Source organism: Penicillium roqueforti (assembly GCF_015533775.1).
Source record: "Penicillium roqueforti strain LCP96 04111 chromosome Unknown scaffold_02, whole genome shotgun sequence".
Lineage (NCBI taxonomy): Eukaryota > Fungi > Ascomycota > Eurotiomycetes > Eurotiales > Aspergillaceae > Penicillium > Penicillium roqueforti.
Window position 1 is genome coordinate 1,591,558 of NW_024067566.1, and position 16,031 is coordinate 1,607,588.

Consider the following 16,031-nt stretch of genomic DNA (forward strand, 5'->3'; position numbering starts at 1 on the left):
CTTCAATATTTCATTCAGCGGATCAATATGCGTAGTATTGGCTAGACCCAGTGCGTCCTTATGTATAGTCAAGACAAGAACTGTGCTAGAATGGACATGCTATGCAAAGTAGAGACGACAAGAGAGACAGAGAACAGAAGACCGAAAGTCCATGAAGTGCTGAATCACCCTAGATGCATAAAACGCAAATCAAATCCAGGTCCCAAGTCCAGCGCACTAGTTCGTACCAGACGAGTCTTTGCTCTGGACCGGATGCGCCTCCTCTTTGACAGGGAGCCCTGTCGCCAAGTCCTCAAGCGGTGTATCTACCTCCTCGCCGCTCGGGGGGGTGGGCTCCTTCTGGATCTGGGGAACAGTCTCCTCGGTCTTGAGACTCAACCCTAGGCCTTCATTCGACGTGAGAGCCACAGGGGCGAACCCGTCTGCATCAACGGTATCCTTTCCATCTTGCTTAAGGTTCTCGGTCTGCTTGTGCGGATCATAAGCCGGGAACCCCTGTGACAGGGGAGACTTGGGGAAGGGAGTTTCGATAGAATCGGACGTGGGGACGTCTTCGTAGCGCTGGAACTCGCCGCTATCGCGTCTGAGTATGATATTACTCCACCTCTTTCTCCGACTGGTGCTGCGGCTCAGACCCTCCTTGGGGCTCTCGTTGCCTTCGCTATTACGCAGGATGGAGCGGCGGCGGCCGCGGTCCATCTCGGCTGTTTGGGTAACGATGGACAAGATCGGGGTGGATGCCGAGGTCAATTCGGCATTGGGAGAGGTACTTGGGCTCGGGGATGTCACGCGCTTTTCTTGCCATTCGCGCCGCTTTTCGCTCGCCCAGGTGCCCCACGAGCTAAGATACGAGCCGGCTTTTTGGCTAGCTACGCTCACGGAGGCCTGAGCCTGTGTCAGGTCGACGGATGCCCTTGGGCGGTTTGCGAACCAGGAGGCATCGGAGGGATTCGGTGAAGTGGGTATTAGTGATATTGGGGTTTCTTTGTCGATGGAGGTGCGCTGCGATTGGGAGGCGGCTCTCTCTTCGGTGCGTTTGCGTTGCGCTTCGCGCATAGTCTCGAGATCGGACCAGAAGCTGGTAAATGCCGCGCTCACTTTTTTTTGTCCGGTTGAGAAGTGGCGGTTCAGAGCCTCGCGACCTTCCCGGACACGCTCATCAAGGTGGAGGTCTGCTACCTGTTGTGCGAGTCGTCTTTGGACATCTTCCATTGTCAGACCGCCGGCGCTTGGGTGTCGTGGCTCAGTGATGGAAAATAGGAGCGCATCCGAAGTGAGACGTGAGAACAGGGCGTAATTATATGTGGTCTTCCACTGGGTAAGGAACTCTGTATTGAAGTCGGTGGCAGGGTCTCCTTCAATGTTGAGGTTTTGCAGCTGGGTTCTGCTGCGAGCCGCCGATTCTCCAACGTCGGATGGGTAGAGCTCCTCGTGGTACTTCATGGACGATAATAATGCTAACAAGTATTCTTCGAACTGTAGTCGAATGAATTCTTCTGAGCCCATAAAGCCAAGGGTATTGGGTTGTGAAGGATGTTCCTCGTCCCAAGTGTCATTGACAATTTGTGTGAGCAGGTCAATCCAGCGCCTATCGGCCGCTGAGAGAACTAGGGCATTGCGGAGGGAAGGAGAATTTATGACGATACTGTCTTCGTCAAGGTTAATTAGAATATCACTGTACCGGTCCTTTTGCTGGAGAAGTAGCGAGTTTGTTGAGCCAACCACATAAGATTTTGTGCCATCATCTGCCAGCAGATCCAGCAGCTGGAGGGGTGTATAGGGGCCAAACATGCTTCCCTTTCCGAAAATCTGCAATGGGAGCCCCATGTATGCCAACAAAGAACTTCTGTCACTCGTCTTGAGAGATGTTGGTTTCTCAACAGTCTGAGAGTAGGTGTCAAAAGCAGGATCTGCGCAGTCCTGCAAGCTGTTGATGAGGCCGGGTATTAAAGAAATAAGCGAAAACTGAATCATGCATAGGCGTTCACAGCGCGTCCCGAAGAAAAGCATCTTGGGCTGCAACAGTAGTGCTTTAAAAAGAACCAAAGTCTGAAATTTGAATTCGTGAATCATCTCCCGTAGCGAGAGGCCTTCATAAATTAGCGAAGCTTCACACATATCGGAGAGGATGATATCCTTACCCAAGTTCTGATCTTTGGGGCCATCATTCAACAGAGAAATCACCAAGCCCTCGCGGAATTTCTGTATCCATGTCAGCATTTCATTCTATACATTGCCGCAACTAGTACATACCTTCAAGATATCAATATCCGAGAAGTCACTGTTTATAACAGTGCCGAATTAGCCAGATTCCCCATTCAAGCCAGGTTCTATTCCACTTCCATGCCAGCGCATCAGGGAAGCAAATAGCCCACCGGGACAAGTATATTCCACATACCGTTGCGCGAACCAAGCCGAAGTCACCACGGAGAGCTTCTCGCGCAAATGACCTACTCGCTGCGGAGTATCTGTCACGACCACGACGGCCTTTTGTACCGTTGACCGAGTCACATCGGGCGACGGGTTGATAAGCAGACTCGAATCAATCTGGCGGGAGCAGGCGATGCCGAACAGGGAGGTTTCAGGCGCAGTGGATGTGGCCTTTCGGCAGAGTGTGAAATATGAGAATTCCTCGGTCGATCTGCGATCCGACGAGTTAGTGGGTTTGGCGCAAATCGGCGCTCCTTGTCGCGGGATTGCGCCAGAGGAGACAAAGAAGGGAGGAAACGAGATGCGTGTCGGGGACAGGGGTATCGTACAGATGTGCTCCGTCGGATAGGGCCATGAATGGGAGCAGAGACCAGTCATTCTCGGTTGCTGGGTCGGTTCCTTCTTCGGCAATGCAATGCTCAATTTCAGGGCCGCTGTAGGTGTTTGTCTCAGTCAGCCAGGTTCCATTATGTCCGTCTTCGTATTCTTTTCAACGATACGAGTTCGGCTCTCGAGTGTCTCGTGGCTCACCGTGCATGGTGGAAATCTATGACTAAGACAATTGTGTCTTGTTTATGATGGACAGCCATCGCGCCGAACCTCGAACGGATTCGGTGCGGCTTTGAGAAATGCAATTAGAATGCCGAGAATACGCAGTTCAAATGAATGGTTTGCAACATGTAGAAAGTAGCTGCTTCTCCTCCAAAACCTCGACGTAGGTTTCGTTTCGCATGAGACTGAGATCGTCGCAAACAGGGGAACATCGCTGATACGGTTATCGCACGGGGAGCGGGCGGTGAGGGTAGCCCCGCCAATATGCAACACAGGTAGGCTAATTGGGGAAAAGTGATATACTACTAGTAGTAGGTAACTACTCCGTGGTGTTGAGGAAATAACTTAGATTGCGTAGATATTTCAAAGGATTATAGGTTATGAGGTGCTCCATCGCTGAACTGAATCAGATTCCCCGTATGATTTCTCTTAATCACCAACCAATTCTTGACGACGCCGGAAGAGTTATGGACAAGGATTTCCAGAAATAAAAAAAGAACAAAATAGAAAATGAAAAATAAAATAAAAAACACAGTGAATACGCCAGCTTCGTAGCACCCTTGAACAGAAATAGAGCCAGACTTCAACTTTTGAAACTGGAATTCAATGGCAGAAGAGCGTTTCTTGGGGGAGGGGGGGGGAAGGTCTCACGTCAAAAACATTATGCGAATGCCTGTCCAGTAGCGTTGCCCTGTACTGCGCCCTGTACCAAGGCTTGGCCAGCCTCGTTGCCTTGTTCAATGTTGTGGAAGTCGAGGATTTCCGAGTACCTAGGGTGGAAAATTAGTAAAAAAATCGTGGCCGGTAACATATTCGGAACGTACATCATGATCTTCCAAGTATCTACCGGCAAATCGGCATCATTGAACGACCAATCGAACTTCTCTTGTGCGACAGGTTCGTCGGTGGGGTCATGGTAGGGCGCCAGGTACTCATGCGCTAATGCTTCTGTGGCTTGAATGCGCTGCTTCGGGTTGAAAACCAGCATCCGCTCGAGCAGGTCAACCGCTAAAAAAACAAGTTAGCGCATTGTTCACAACTCTATGGTGCAAACTATGACGTACCATCGGCATCGGCGTTCTTGAATTTATTTGCGAGTGGTTGGCGCTCGCGCTTTGGTAGTGACTTGACAAATCGGAGGGTCTAGACCATATATTAGCATGTTCTCGTCTTTCTAAACAAAGCATAACTCACATTCTCGCTGCAGATAGTCTGGATCACGTCCTCGGGAGGAGTACCGAGCAGCTCCGTAATGATCGAGAACTGGTTGACATGGTCCTTTCCGGGGAACAGCGGCTTTCCTTCCAACATCTCGGCGAAGATGCAGCCCGCGCTCCAGATGTCTACCTCGACGTCGTACTTTTGCCAGGTGAGCATGATCTCGGGCGCGCGGTAGTATCGTGTTGAGACATAGCCGGTCATTTGCGGGTCCTGAATGCGAGCAAGACCAAAGTCGCAGATTTTCAGATCACAGTTCTCGTTAATCAGGATGTTGCTGGGTTTGAGATCCCGGTGGACCACACCGGCGGAGTGAACATATTTCAAGCCACGCTATAAGAACGTTAGATTCCGGTGCCCCGGGTATTATTCCCGTGGAAGTCTTACCAGAATTTGGTATAAGAAGTACTGAATGAATTGCTTTTCAAGAGGGCGCGAAGTGAGAAGTCGGTGGAGGTCAGTTCCCAGAAGTTCGGTGACGAAGTAGCTGTAGTCGTTAGTTTATACTGTTCACCCCGCTTTGTAGGTAAGGGGGACATACATGTCTTCCAAAGGCGAAATGAAAATGTCACTCAAGCTGATAATCTGTGGGATGTCAGCAAGTAAGACTAGTCCATTTATTTGACGGAGTACGGACGTTCTCGTGGCGAAGATGTTTGAGCAGCTTCAGCTCGCGGTAGGTTCGCTTGGACAGAACGGGGGTACTGAACGGCTTCATGATTTTCTTGACTGCGACTGGCTGTGCGGTCAATTGGTCTTTGGCCGAACTGTGGTATTAGTGGCCTTGTTAGTATATACTTGGTCTTGGAAATATCTTGTGCGACATATAATGCAACATACCAGACCAGTCCGAAGGCACCCATTCCCACCGGCTGTAGTTCCGTATACCTAGAATCAGTTAGCACCAACATCCTCTCAAGGCGCTTATGAAGCACCCCAAGTAGATACCAAGGAACAGGGCATTGCGAACCGGCTGGTGATCTCAAAGGTGGTGCCAAAAATCTGGGCACGCACGAATTCCGCCATGATGGAAGGTGGGGGTATGCAAGCGGTAAACGAGAAAGAGAGATATTCCTATCAGAATTCCACGTCAAACAAGACGAAGGAGAGTGAAGATGGTAGCTTTCCAGAGAAAATTGCCAGAAGAAAGGGGTCGCGAAGAAAGCAAGTGTGTTGGCAACAGGTGTGGGGAAGGGACTGGGTGAAAAGCGCAGAAAACAAGGCCGATGACGTTGGCGAAGTCCGGTTATGTGGATGACTCAGCAGCTTCTAGCCCGTGTATTAAAGTGGGTTCTCTGAATATTATATGCAGGTTGGCACGGTGGTTGTATTTCTATGTTAAAATCTCTGTGGAGGTGTTGTTCCTTGCAACTATACAATTCTCATCCTATCTCATGTCCAGGTGTTGGTTATGCGAACTTCCAAAGTTGGCAGGTAACCCTCGCTCCACCACGCGGCCCAGACCCTGGTCTTATCCCGGAAGATGTTTCCCTTGAACAGGATTGCTCGTTGATATCGTTGATATAGACTGTAGAACTTGTATAGACAGATCAATGCGGTAAATTTTATCTATGTATATCTATATATTTTTTTAATTCTGCGCTTAACTCGCTCGAGAACCATATACGGAGAGCTCTTGGGCCTCTATTGAGAACCTTGGCAGGTCAGAGTACAACCCCTCACCTTCAACCCCCTTAAGCAGACATGGTAGATATCGGAATTTACCAAATCTACATGTATATAAGCTCTACCATAGCTTCCTCTCTGGTGCTTCTATAGGTCTGGTAGACTGTCCCGGAAGACATTGCTGTAAAAGAGGTCCGTTCCCCAAGCCTAGAGCACATCCCTCCGGCTATCAAAGCACAATTGACTGTCCCAATAGGCCAGCTCCAATATTCTCTGACGTGTCTTCTTAGCTTACAACAATGCAACTCCTGGATGCAATTTGGCGGCTGGGACATGTGAAACAATGCCTGCCACGCTACTGCGGACAACTAGTACATGCAACAAAGGCCTTTGAATGAGGTGCTTGACTGGACAGGAATGCAGCTTATTTTAAACTCTGGAGATATATCTCCGGGGATGTATTCCCTAAGTGTACCTGATAGACATGTGCACATTCGCATACAAACATATATTCATGGGAGATATATATATAGTGACTCTCCGTGGAGCCTGACGATTACCTCTCTACCTCACACTGCCTAGGTATTAATAATACCAATGTCAAGGTGCTCTTCCTAGCCTTGATCTTGCCAGTGCGCCCTGTACATCCGTCTACAAGCCTGAATCTACTTCCTTGTCGTGAGGGGAGAGGGTCAGTGCCCGGCTTCACCGCATATCCAAGAGAAGTCAGTGGTCCCAGGATGAAAGCAGCACGCAGGTCATGCAAATCAACAGAACCATAGCATTTATAAGTATACAATTCTACAATCCTATATAATGGAGACTATCCAGCTGTCCGGAGTACTCCGCGTCCCAACCCAACCCCGCCTTGCCTGAGGCAGTGCCCCAATTTTGCCGGTACTCTCCACTTTAAAGCTCCAGAGTGGGTTAAAAGAGTATGGAACGGAATACTTGGTACGGTACGGAGTACAGAACTCCTAATCAGAGATTTGGATTGGAGATTCGAGGTAAATAGAATCTATATAAGATGATCGAACTTCCGATCGAAGATACATGATAAGAACATATGATCGCACAGCCTGGGTCATCTGGTGGCGCCCCGTTCAATTAGAGCCCCCGGGGCTGTTTTCTGTCGCTTAAACAGTCTTGTTGATAGGAGTTCTAGTATTACGATCTGTGATTGGGATGGTTATTGCCCGGCCTAAAATGAATGAGATCTGACAGCAGAACGTGCCCGTTTCCCCCGGGTTTTTCCTTACACCGACCTGGGACATAGCTATATATGGACCAGACAAAAGAAGAAAATGAACAGATCTAACAAGAAGCCCAAAGATGCAGTTGGATATAGGTAATTGCATATCAGATACAAGATACAAGACCTATAACCACAAAGAAAAAGAAATTAAAAACAGGATTAATTACATTAATTACCAAATGTAAGCTGAGCCGTACCTGTTTCTTACATATCTTACACTCCCTCTCCACTCCCCCAGCATGACGATGGTCGCACTGACTCTACCTCTGATTCTTTTAGGACTCAGGACACTTTTCTACCCTGACTCTACTCTCACATTTATCACTCTCTAAGCTCAGTCTCTAATTTGAGGTCATCCCTGCCTCTCCGCGTTTACACATATTCCGCCTCCCCCGTCCTAACCGCTAGACCCGAACTCAACAACTCTCCTTCTAAACCCGCTTGTCGCAACTCCTTCGACCTCAGCCTTTCCCCTTGACACCTTCTCAACCTAGGTCCTCTTGAAATTGGCTCTGATCTCACGTATCCCTATTTCCACACCTGGTCGCGCTGATCCTTTCCCGTGCGTGGCGCTTGGCAGTCTTACAAGCGAAGGCTCCGGCCGTCTTGACCGGCACATTTTGTTCCTGCGCGTGGTGGATGAGTCTTCTCCCTGCTGGTCTGGGTTACTGACGATTTCGCAATGGGGTCGTGTTTCAGCTCGGAGTCCGCGGGGGACGCGGAACAGAAGAAGCGAAGTCAACAGATCGACCGCAAGCTAGAAGAAGATTCTAGGCGGCTACGAAGAGAATGCAAGATTCTTCTTCTGGGTAGGCATTCGGGTGTTCGCTTGGAGGAGAGCTGATGGTTGACTTTAAACTCGCGCAGGATCTGGAGAAAGCGGCAAATCAACGATCGTAAAACAGATGAAGATCATCCACCAAAATGGTTACACCGTCGAAGAACTTGCGCTGTACCGATTGACCGTGTACAAAAATCTGCTGGATTGCGCAAAAGCCCTTATCGGAGCATACCACTATCTCAAACTCGAACCGTCCAGCCAGAAGGTGCAGGATTACATTACATTTCTGGAAGAGTACAACGTGGACCCGGATCCCAACACTCCGCTCGATTCGAAAATCGGCGACGCGATTACATATCTCTGGAATGACCCGTGTACATCCACGGTTTTGGAACATCAGAATGAGTTTTATCTGATGGACTCGGCACCATAGTAAGTCCACCTATCGTTATTTCCGATCGCAAGGCCGAGTTCTAACCTGTGGTCAGTTTCTTCGACGAAGCGAAACGAATAACGGCCCCCGATTACGTCCCGGATGTTTCAGATGTGCTCCGGGCTCGGACGAAGACCACCGGTATATATGAGACACGCTTCACAATGGGCCAATTGAGCATACAGTACGTGGGAACAGTCTTGAACACGATTTGGAATAGCTCTAACCAGCCACAGCATGTTTGATGTGGGCGGCCAGCGCAGTGAGCGAAAGAAGTGGATCCATTGCTTCGAAAACGTGACGTCGATTATCTTTTGCGTTGCGCTTAGTGAATATGATCAAGTACTACTGGAAGAAAGCAATCAGGTATGAGGCTCCACACCGAACGTACTATACCGGAGCTGACAGACTTGCAGAACCGTATGATGGAAAGTTTGGTTCTCTTCGACTCCGTGGTCAACTCTCGATGGTTCATGCGGACAAGTATCATCCTTTTCCTGAACAAAGTTGATTTGTTCCGCTTGAAGCTGCCGCGATCACCGTTGAGCAATTACTTCCCCGATTACTCGGGCGGCAACGACGTGCACCGTGCCGCCAAGTATTTGCTCTGGCGATTCAACCAGGTGAACCGAGCGCACTTGAACCTATACCCACAGTGAGTTCACTTGATCCTACATTGCCAGTTTCCACGCACCGTGATTTTTGACAGCTTTCTCTTCTCTTAGCCTCACCCAAGCGACTGATACCTCGAATATTCGTTTGGTCTTCGCGGCAGTCAAAGAGACTATCCTACAGAATGCCTTGAAAGACTCGGGCATTCTATAGCCGTTGAATATACACCGAAAACCCAGTCACACAAGTGCCCTCATACCGAGTCATACGTATGCGCACTTTCCCTCTCAACTAAACTTACGACCAATCACCGTCCCTTTTCTCAACGTCGCTCTCGGTGTCCCTACTACCCTCTTCAGGAGACTGCCTGAACAGTTTTTACCATACCCCTTTCGTCTTCTTTTGCTTCTTTTGCTTTTTTTCTTTTTTTCTTTTGACCAGCTGCAGGTGTTGATGGCGCCTTTATGGCTTTCTCAGCTGACTTCCCAGGCGCTAGTTCTGGCCTGGGGATATCCCATTTTGGTACTTAATCTGGTTTCCTCTATCAAATATGGGTTTATGTTCCATAAAGGTCTCAGTAGCATGTTTGGACCGTCAACCAAGCTACTGTTTCTGTTCCATGTGCCCTTTCCTTCTTGATAAGTCCCGGACTGAGCGTATGACAACCAACCCAGAAATGCCACCGGGCAAGAACCCGGTAGCGGGACTGAATACTTTCCGGACTTTCTTCGTGTGCTCGATATTCCTCACGAACCCATCACCAATGGGATTTTTTTTTCCTTGTCTCCCTTGTCTTCACTGTTGTATCTTTTCTTTGCCTTGTCTCGAGGCCTGTTTCCAGCCCCTCATGCATACCAGGGCTGTTTTCCTATTTTCGACATTGCCATGTCCTGCTGATATTACTCTATTCCTCTAATTCCTCTTCTCCGTTTTCCTTTATCTGCGATCTCTTACTCTTCTCCTATTACAGCTCCCTATTGACCTGGGATTCGATTCCAAGCGCTTCCACGTCTGATGCTTTTTGTTCGCTTTTGCTTTTGTTCTTTATTGCTAGCTTGTTCAGCGTTCTTGTTTCAACCTCCCGAGAACTCTTACCTATCTTGCATGGACCGATATCGGGATTGCTGAGCATTTGCCCTATGCCAGATCGCGGTCCCCCCCGGAGCCCTGGTCAGGTGGAACGGAGCTGGGATTGGGACGTGACACGGGCTTATTATGTATAGTGAGCTTCGAGAATCAATTCTCCTATTCGAGTGTGTTGTCCATACTGTCCCTAGATGTGCTTAGCATAGATATCTTTTGGGAGTGAGGACAGGAGTGATATAAAAAGTAGAGGAACCCTCTTTATAAAGAACTAAGCTATGGAGGAAATATATTCTTGGCAAACCTACAACGTCCAAACCCCGCCCCGACCCATCTCACCGCCCCACCACTAGAGATTTCCCCGATAGATATCACAAGGCCCCGCGGACTAGAACCCTCGGAAGCATACGGCCCTATCGCCGTGTAATGAATCCAATGAATCTAATGCATCTGGCTACCCCAGGTTCACGATCGAGTCCTGGTACTCCAGTAGGGCTACAAGCACGGTACATACCCGCTTCATGCAATGCGTCTGTGCGCTGGCATTTGCGGGGTAGGTTTGCAGTCTAATGCGCCCAAGCTGGCATCTAATCACCAAATCGTGGCAAAACGGAGAAGTCGGCATGGGCTGGATGGTTGGTACGGAAGAGCTCGATAGTTTCGGGCGATAGATAGCTGATGTGGAGCCGATGAAGCCCGGAGGAGCTGGGCTTCTAGGCCCTCCAGGCCCTGCGGATTTATATTGGCCGTTGGAGCATTTCCGGGTCTTTTATGCGAGCGCCGATGGACGTGGCCTGATGTTGTCTCGGGCATAAAAAGTCACATGTACATAACTGCGACTTGGATAATCCGTCATGACGTACTTCTCTCTGCGGTAGCACGCCAGAAACAGGCTTCACGGGACACTACTGGCCAAAAATAACTATGGCGAGGACTGGAATCAGTTAGAGGAGTATCCGAATATTATTTGAATATTAATTTGCATATTAATTCAGAGGCAACACCCGAAAAAAAAAGAAAATGTCGGCCGGTGTCACTCCAAAAGTCATGACTACATCCCCTCCCCCTCTTTTCTTTTTAAAGTAGCTTCCTCTTCAATCCTCTTTTCTTTTTCCTGTACTGGACTTTCTCCAGCTTACAGCTCTCCCACCTTCACCTCTTTCTCTTTCCATCATGTCGACGACCACCCCAGATGCAGCTGCAGCTGCACCGGCCCAAGCCCAATCGACCCTACCTCGTCGGGAGCGGAGATCTTCTTCCGTAGGAGCTCCCATTGCCGACCTCCAGGGTCCTGTCGGTCCGGGATTCAGTCGTCCCAAGCACAAGCGCACATTCACTGGCCTTGGGCCTGCCGAGATTAAGCATGTGGAAGCTAGCATTCCTGAGCCATTAAGAGAGGCGTGAGTACCTTCCGCGAGCACTTGCTTATAGTTGAACTAACCAATTCTCGCAGATGGAGGAAATTCGTATGTGGAGAAAATCAGGGTATCGGGATGCGGGGTTCCAAGCTAATACTTGGAGTCAATTTAGTCGCCTGCTGAATTCACCACTAAAGAAGAGTTCGAGGTAAGTCCCACTGGCTTTCGTACTTGATACCCCAGATCTAACGCCTCGCAGACAGATCTCGTGCGCCATATTGAAACCACCCTCGCTCGCTCGCTGTATAATTGCGATGAGTTGTATGTGTTCTGTGCACCTCATTCAAGCCGTTCTTGCTGACTGGCTTTCCATAGGGCTGCGTACTCCGGAACCGCGCTTGCGTTTAGAGACCGGTTGATCATCGAGTGGAACAAGACTCAGCAGCGTCAGACTTTCACCGATCAGAAGCGAATCTATTGTATGTCTCCAGCCCGGTGACAGAAGACAATGGCTAATCCCTGTAGATTTGTCGCTTGAGTTCCTCATGGGACGTACATTGGACAATGCCATGCTGAATGTTGGCTTGAAGGATGTGGCTCGAGGTAAGCGCTCAGACAATCGTGACCTGGAACGTCGCTGATGGTAGCAGAGGGATTGAGCGATCTCGGATTCCGCGTCGAGGACGTCATCGACCAGGAGCACGATGCGGCATTGGGCAACGGTGGTCTAGGACGCCTGGCCGCGTGCTTTATGGACAGTATGGCGACCCTGAACTACCCCGCCTGGGGATACGGCTTGCGTTACCGCTATGGTATCTTCAAGCAGGAGATTGTCGATGGCTACCAGGTTGAGGTTCCAGACTACTGGCTGGATCACAATCCTTGGGAGTTCCCCCGACACGAAATCACAGTCGACATCCAGTTCTATGGTAACGTTAAAAAGTACCAGGATGAAAACGGCAAAATCGTCCACTCGTGGGAGGATGGTGAGGTTGTTGAAGCCGTCGCATATGATGTCCCCATTCCCGGGTATGGCACGAAGACCACCAACAACCTTCGTCTCTGGTCTAGCAAAGCCAGTAGCGGAGAGTTTGACTTCCAGAAGTTCAATGCTGGAGAGTATGAAAGCGCAGTGGCGGACCAGCAGAGGGCGGAAACAATCTCAGCGGTTCTCTACCCAAATGATAACCTCGAGCAAGGAAAGGAGCTGCGTCTGAAGCAGCAGTACTTCTGGTGTGCTGCCTCGCTGTTTGATATCATTCGGCGGTTCAAGAAGACAAAACGCGCGTGGGGCGAATTTCCTGATCAGGTCGCCATTCAGCTTAACGACACCCACCCTTCTCTTGCAATTGTTGAGTTGCAGCGCATCTTGATTGACAAGGAGGGCTTGGAGTGGGATGAGGCGTGGGGTATCGTGACCAAGACCTTCGGGTATACTAATCACACTGTCCTTCCTGAAGCGTTGGAGAAATGGTCTGTCCCGTTGATGCAGAACCTGCTTCCGCGTCACTTGCAAATTATTTACGACATTAATATGTTCTTCTTGCAATCTGTCGAGAAGCGATTCCCCAAGGATCGAGATCTCCTGTCGCGCGTGTCGATCATTGAAGAATCGCACCCCAAGATGGTGCGCATGGCCTACCTGGCTATCATTGGCTCTCACAAGGTCAACGGTGTGGCCGAGCTGCACTCAAAACTGCTCAAGAGCACTCTCTTCAAAGACTTTGTGACGGTCTGTGGACCAGACCGCTTCACTAATGTCACCAATGGTATCACCCCGAGACGTTGGCTTCACCAGGCCAACCCCAGGTTGTCTGCGTTGATTGCAGAGAAGCTTGGAAGCTATGACTTCCTCACGGACCTCACAAAGCTAGACAAGCTCGAGGCCTTTATCAAAGACAAGCCCTTCCGCAACGAGTGGGCGGTCATCAAGCGTGAGAATAAGCTGCGCCTAGCTAAACATATCAAGGCCACTACGGGCTTCGATGTCAACCCCGATGCCCTCTTTGACGTGCAGGTGAAGCGTATCCATGAGTACAAGCGCCAGCAGCTCAACATCTTCGGAGTCATCCACCGCTACTTGACTATCAAGGCCATGTCAGCCGAAGAGAAGAAGAAGGTGGTGCCTCGGGTTTCCGTCTTCGGAGGCAAGGCAGCCCCCGGTTATTGGATGGCGAAGACTATTATCCATCTCATCAACAAGGTGGCCGATGTAGTGAACAACGACCCGGAGGTTGGCGATCTTTTGAAGGTTGTCTTCATCGCGGATTACAACGTCAGCAAGGCGGAGATTATCTGCCCTGCTTCGGATATCAGCGAGCACATCTCCACTGCCGGTACCGAAGGCAGCGGCACGAGCAACATGAAGTTCGTCCTGAACGGCGGTCTGATCATTGGAACCTGCGATGGAGCTAACGTAAGTCTTCTTCACATATCCACCTTCCATTCTGTACTAACCCAACTCACAGATCGAAATCACCCGTGAAATCGGCGAGGAGAACATCTTCCTCTTCGGCAATCTCGCCGAAGACGTCGAGGATTTGCGTCACCGCCACTTCTACGGCGACTTCAAGCTGGACCCTAATCTGGAGCGTGTCTTCGAGACAATCAGAGACGACGTGTTCGGCAACAGCTCTGACTTCTCTGCGCTCATTAGCTCCATCGATGAGCACGGCGACTACTACCTCGTCTCGGATGACTTCAACTCCTACATCACCACGCACGCGATGATCGACAAGGCCTTCTTGAATAAGGATGAGTGGCTGACCAAGTCCATTCTCTCTGTCGCGCGCATGGGATTCTTCTCTATGGATCGCGTCACTAATGAGTACGCTGATGGTATCTGGAATATCGAGCCTCTGGTTGTTAAGGACTAAACACACTTTTTGACAAAGGCAGTGCTAAGTCTTTCTTCTTTTGGTTTGTCGTCTCATTGATTAATGAACTCCACGGCTTTGGTTGTTATCCTTAGCATTAATAGTATATCAATCATTCTTATAAGTTAGTTATAGAAGTCATCTAGACATGGTATTCAAGCCATTGAATAGAACACTTTATATGCAATTGCTAAAGAACTAGGTATATATACATCTCTATCTCGACATACAGAATATATTACCTCGAGGCAGTAATGACTGATATCGAAAACACCCACTCCATGCCAAACCAAGAAATCTAAACATAACATGAAACCATAAAATACGTCAAAACCCCCAAATCGACACCCTCACTCCTGAATCGTCGGCTCAGTCTGCCTAGGCTCCGAGAAATAATCCGGCCAAAGCGCCATCTTCTCGTCCCGGGAAGGCGTAGCCGTGGCCATAAGCGTAGGAACCTAAATCACCACCATTAGCAAAAAACTCTTTCAATCTTTCAATCTTCTCTTCAAGGGACCAAAAAACATACAGCCTCCTTACTAGAAATCCGCCTCCACATGTTCGCACGCGGGTTATACCGCACCGGCTTCCCCACACCACCCGTCTTCCTCTGATCCTCCAAACTAATCGCCTCAACCTCTTTCTTAACATCCGCAAAGCTATCAAACGGCGTATAAGTAATCCCATGCTCGAGACAGTACTCCTCGAGTCTGAGCCCGCGGCGCGCGAATAGCACATCAGCTTCGCGGGCCGCGGCGAGATCCGACACGCCGTCGCCGATGAAGACGATCAGCGGGATCTCGTCCGGCTCGCATTCGGCTTGGGCTTTGGTGCGGGCTTGGTTTACGCTCTCGGCTTTGTCGTGGCCTGAGGCTGTATTGTCGCGCCAGACGGGTTTCCAAGGGATACCGCCTGGGGCTTGGAGGTCGTTTGCGACGATTTGGATTGAGGAGGCCTTTATGTGGGAAGATGTGTTAGTGGGTTTTTGAATGGACGATTTATTGATTTTTTGATTGATGGCGGGGATTGGTTTTTGACATTACCTCTTTCTCGCCGAGGAAGATGTCTAGCGTGCGCTGCAGAACGGGCTTTAGGCCTGCGCTGATCACGTTGAAGGGGAAGCCCTCGCGGACGCAGTACTGGTGGAATTCTCGGAAGCCAGAGTCGAGTTCGAGGTTCTTTTCCATTATGTCGAAGCCGTCGCCGAAGGGGATGCTGAGGGATCCCCACATGTCGTCTGAGATGTCGCGGAAGGTTCGCTCGCCGGTTTTGAATTGTTCTTCGAGTTTGTTGCGGTAGGCTGCGCCGCAGCCGAGGTTGTCTACTAGGACGTGGCCGGTGTCTTGGAGGAAGATTGTCCCGTCGAAGTCTAGGGGTGTTAGTTTTGGGGTGTTCTGGGACTTAGGGCTTGTGGTTGGGATTGGAGGGTAGGGAAGAGTTTGGGGTATATGAATGGGCTTTGCATACCGGAGAAGATGATGATCTTTCTCTTTTGGTTGTCATTATTTGCCTGTGATATAGCCATTTTGATATAGACTTTAGAAGGGTTTGTTCTATAGATAGATGGGGTATGTGGAGGGAGTGGTTTGGAAAGATACGAAGTGCAAATTTAAAAGAAATGAAACAGACCTGCCAAAGTCACGATCCTAAGTACAATTCCTGTAGAACCTGGCATTTAGCCATAGCAAACAAGGTAGACAAGAAGTATGACGTAAGGAGATCTAACGACATCAGTGTGGGCCGCTGAGGGGGCTCATCTGCACATCGTGAGAAGTCGAGGTGTTAATATGGGGTATAACAGCCGCTG

General features: G+C 49.6%; 5 protein-coding genes across 5 annotated transcripts; 2 read left to right on the top strand and 3 right to left on the bottom strand.

The window, feature by feature from the left end:
• Positions 1-216: 216 nt before the first annotated feature.
• LCP9604111_2074 (uncharacterized protein) lies at positions 217-3,020 on the bottom strand (the record flags this gene model as incomplete). The annotated part of the gene is made up of 6 exons (XM_039069511.1): positions 217-2,090; positions 2,142-2,202; positions 2,254-2,281; positions 2,399-2,641; positions 2,760-2,864; positions 2,962-3,020. The coding sequence occupies 6 exons, from the start codon at positions 3,018-3,020 to the stop codon at positions 217-219; spliced, it is 2,370 nt and encodes a 789-aa protein (XP_038932201.1).
• A 623-nt stretch (positions 3,021-3,643) lies between these two features.
• sakA (mitogen-activated protein kinase HOG1) lies at positions 3,644-5,226 on the bottom strand (the record flags this gene model as incomplete). Its single annotated transcript, XM_039069512.1, has 9 exons — positions 3,644-3,752; positions 3,807-3,990; positions 4,047-4,125; positions 4,177-4,533; positions 4,588-4,687; positions 4,742-4,785; positions 4,838-4,967; positions 5,041-5,088; positions 5,171-5,226. The coding sequence occupies 9 exons, from the start codon at positions 5,224-5,226 to the stop codon at positions 3,644-3,646; spliced, it is 1,107 nt and encodes a 368-aa protein (XP_038932202.1).
• A 2,537-nt stretch (positions 5,227-7,763) lies between these two features.
• Positions 7,764-9,120, top strand: gpaB (guanine nucleotide-binding protein subunit alpha gpaB; the record flags this gene model as incomplete). Its single annotated transcript, XM_039069513.1, has 6 exons — positions 7,764-7,890; positions 7,949-8,294; positions 8,351-8,479; positions 8,532-8,661; positions 8,712-8,950; positions 9,021-9,120. 6 exons carry the CDS (start codon positions 7,764-7,766, stop codon positions 9,118-9,120), a joined length of 1,071 nt encoding a protein of 356 aa, XP_038932203.1.
• A 2,043-nt stretch (positions 9,121-11,163) lies between these two features.
• glpV (glycogen phosphorylase) lies at positions 11,164-14,224 on the top strand (the record flags this gene model as incomplete). Its single annotated transcript, XM_039069514.1, has 8 exons — positions 11,164-11,390; positions 11,444-11,456; positions 11,521-11,556; positions 11,608-11,669; positions 11,724-11,827; positions 11,874-11,951; positions 11,999-13,764; positions 13,817-14,224. The coding sequence occupies 8 exons, from the start codon at positions 11,164-11,166 to the stop codon at positions 14,222-14,224; spliced, it is 2,694 nt and encodes an 897-aa protein (XP_038932204.1).
• Positions 14,225-14,574: 350 nt separating this feature from the next.
• On the bottom strand, positions 14,575-15,749 carry LCP9604111_2078 (uncharacterized protein; the record flags this gene model as incomplete). Its single annotated transcript, XM_039069515.1, has 4 exons — positions 14,575-14,682; positions 14,754-15,179; positions 15,268-15,593; positions 15,692-15,749. The coding sequence occupies 4 exons, from the start codon at positions 15,747-15,749 to the stop codon at positions 14,575-14,577; spliced, it is 918 nt and encodes a 305-aa protein (XP_038932205.1).
• Between the last annotated feature and the right edge of the window lie 282 nt (positions 15,750-16,031).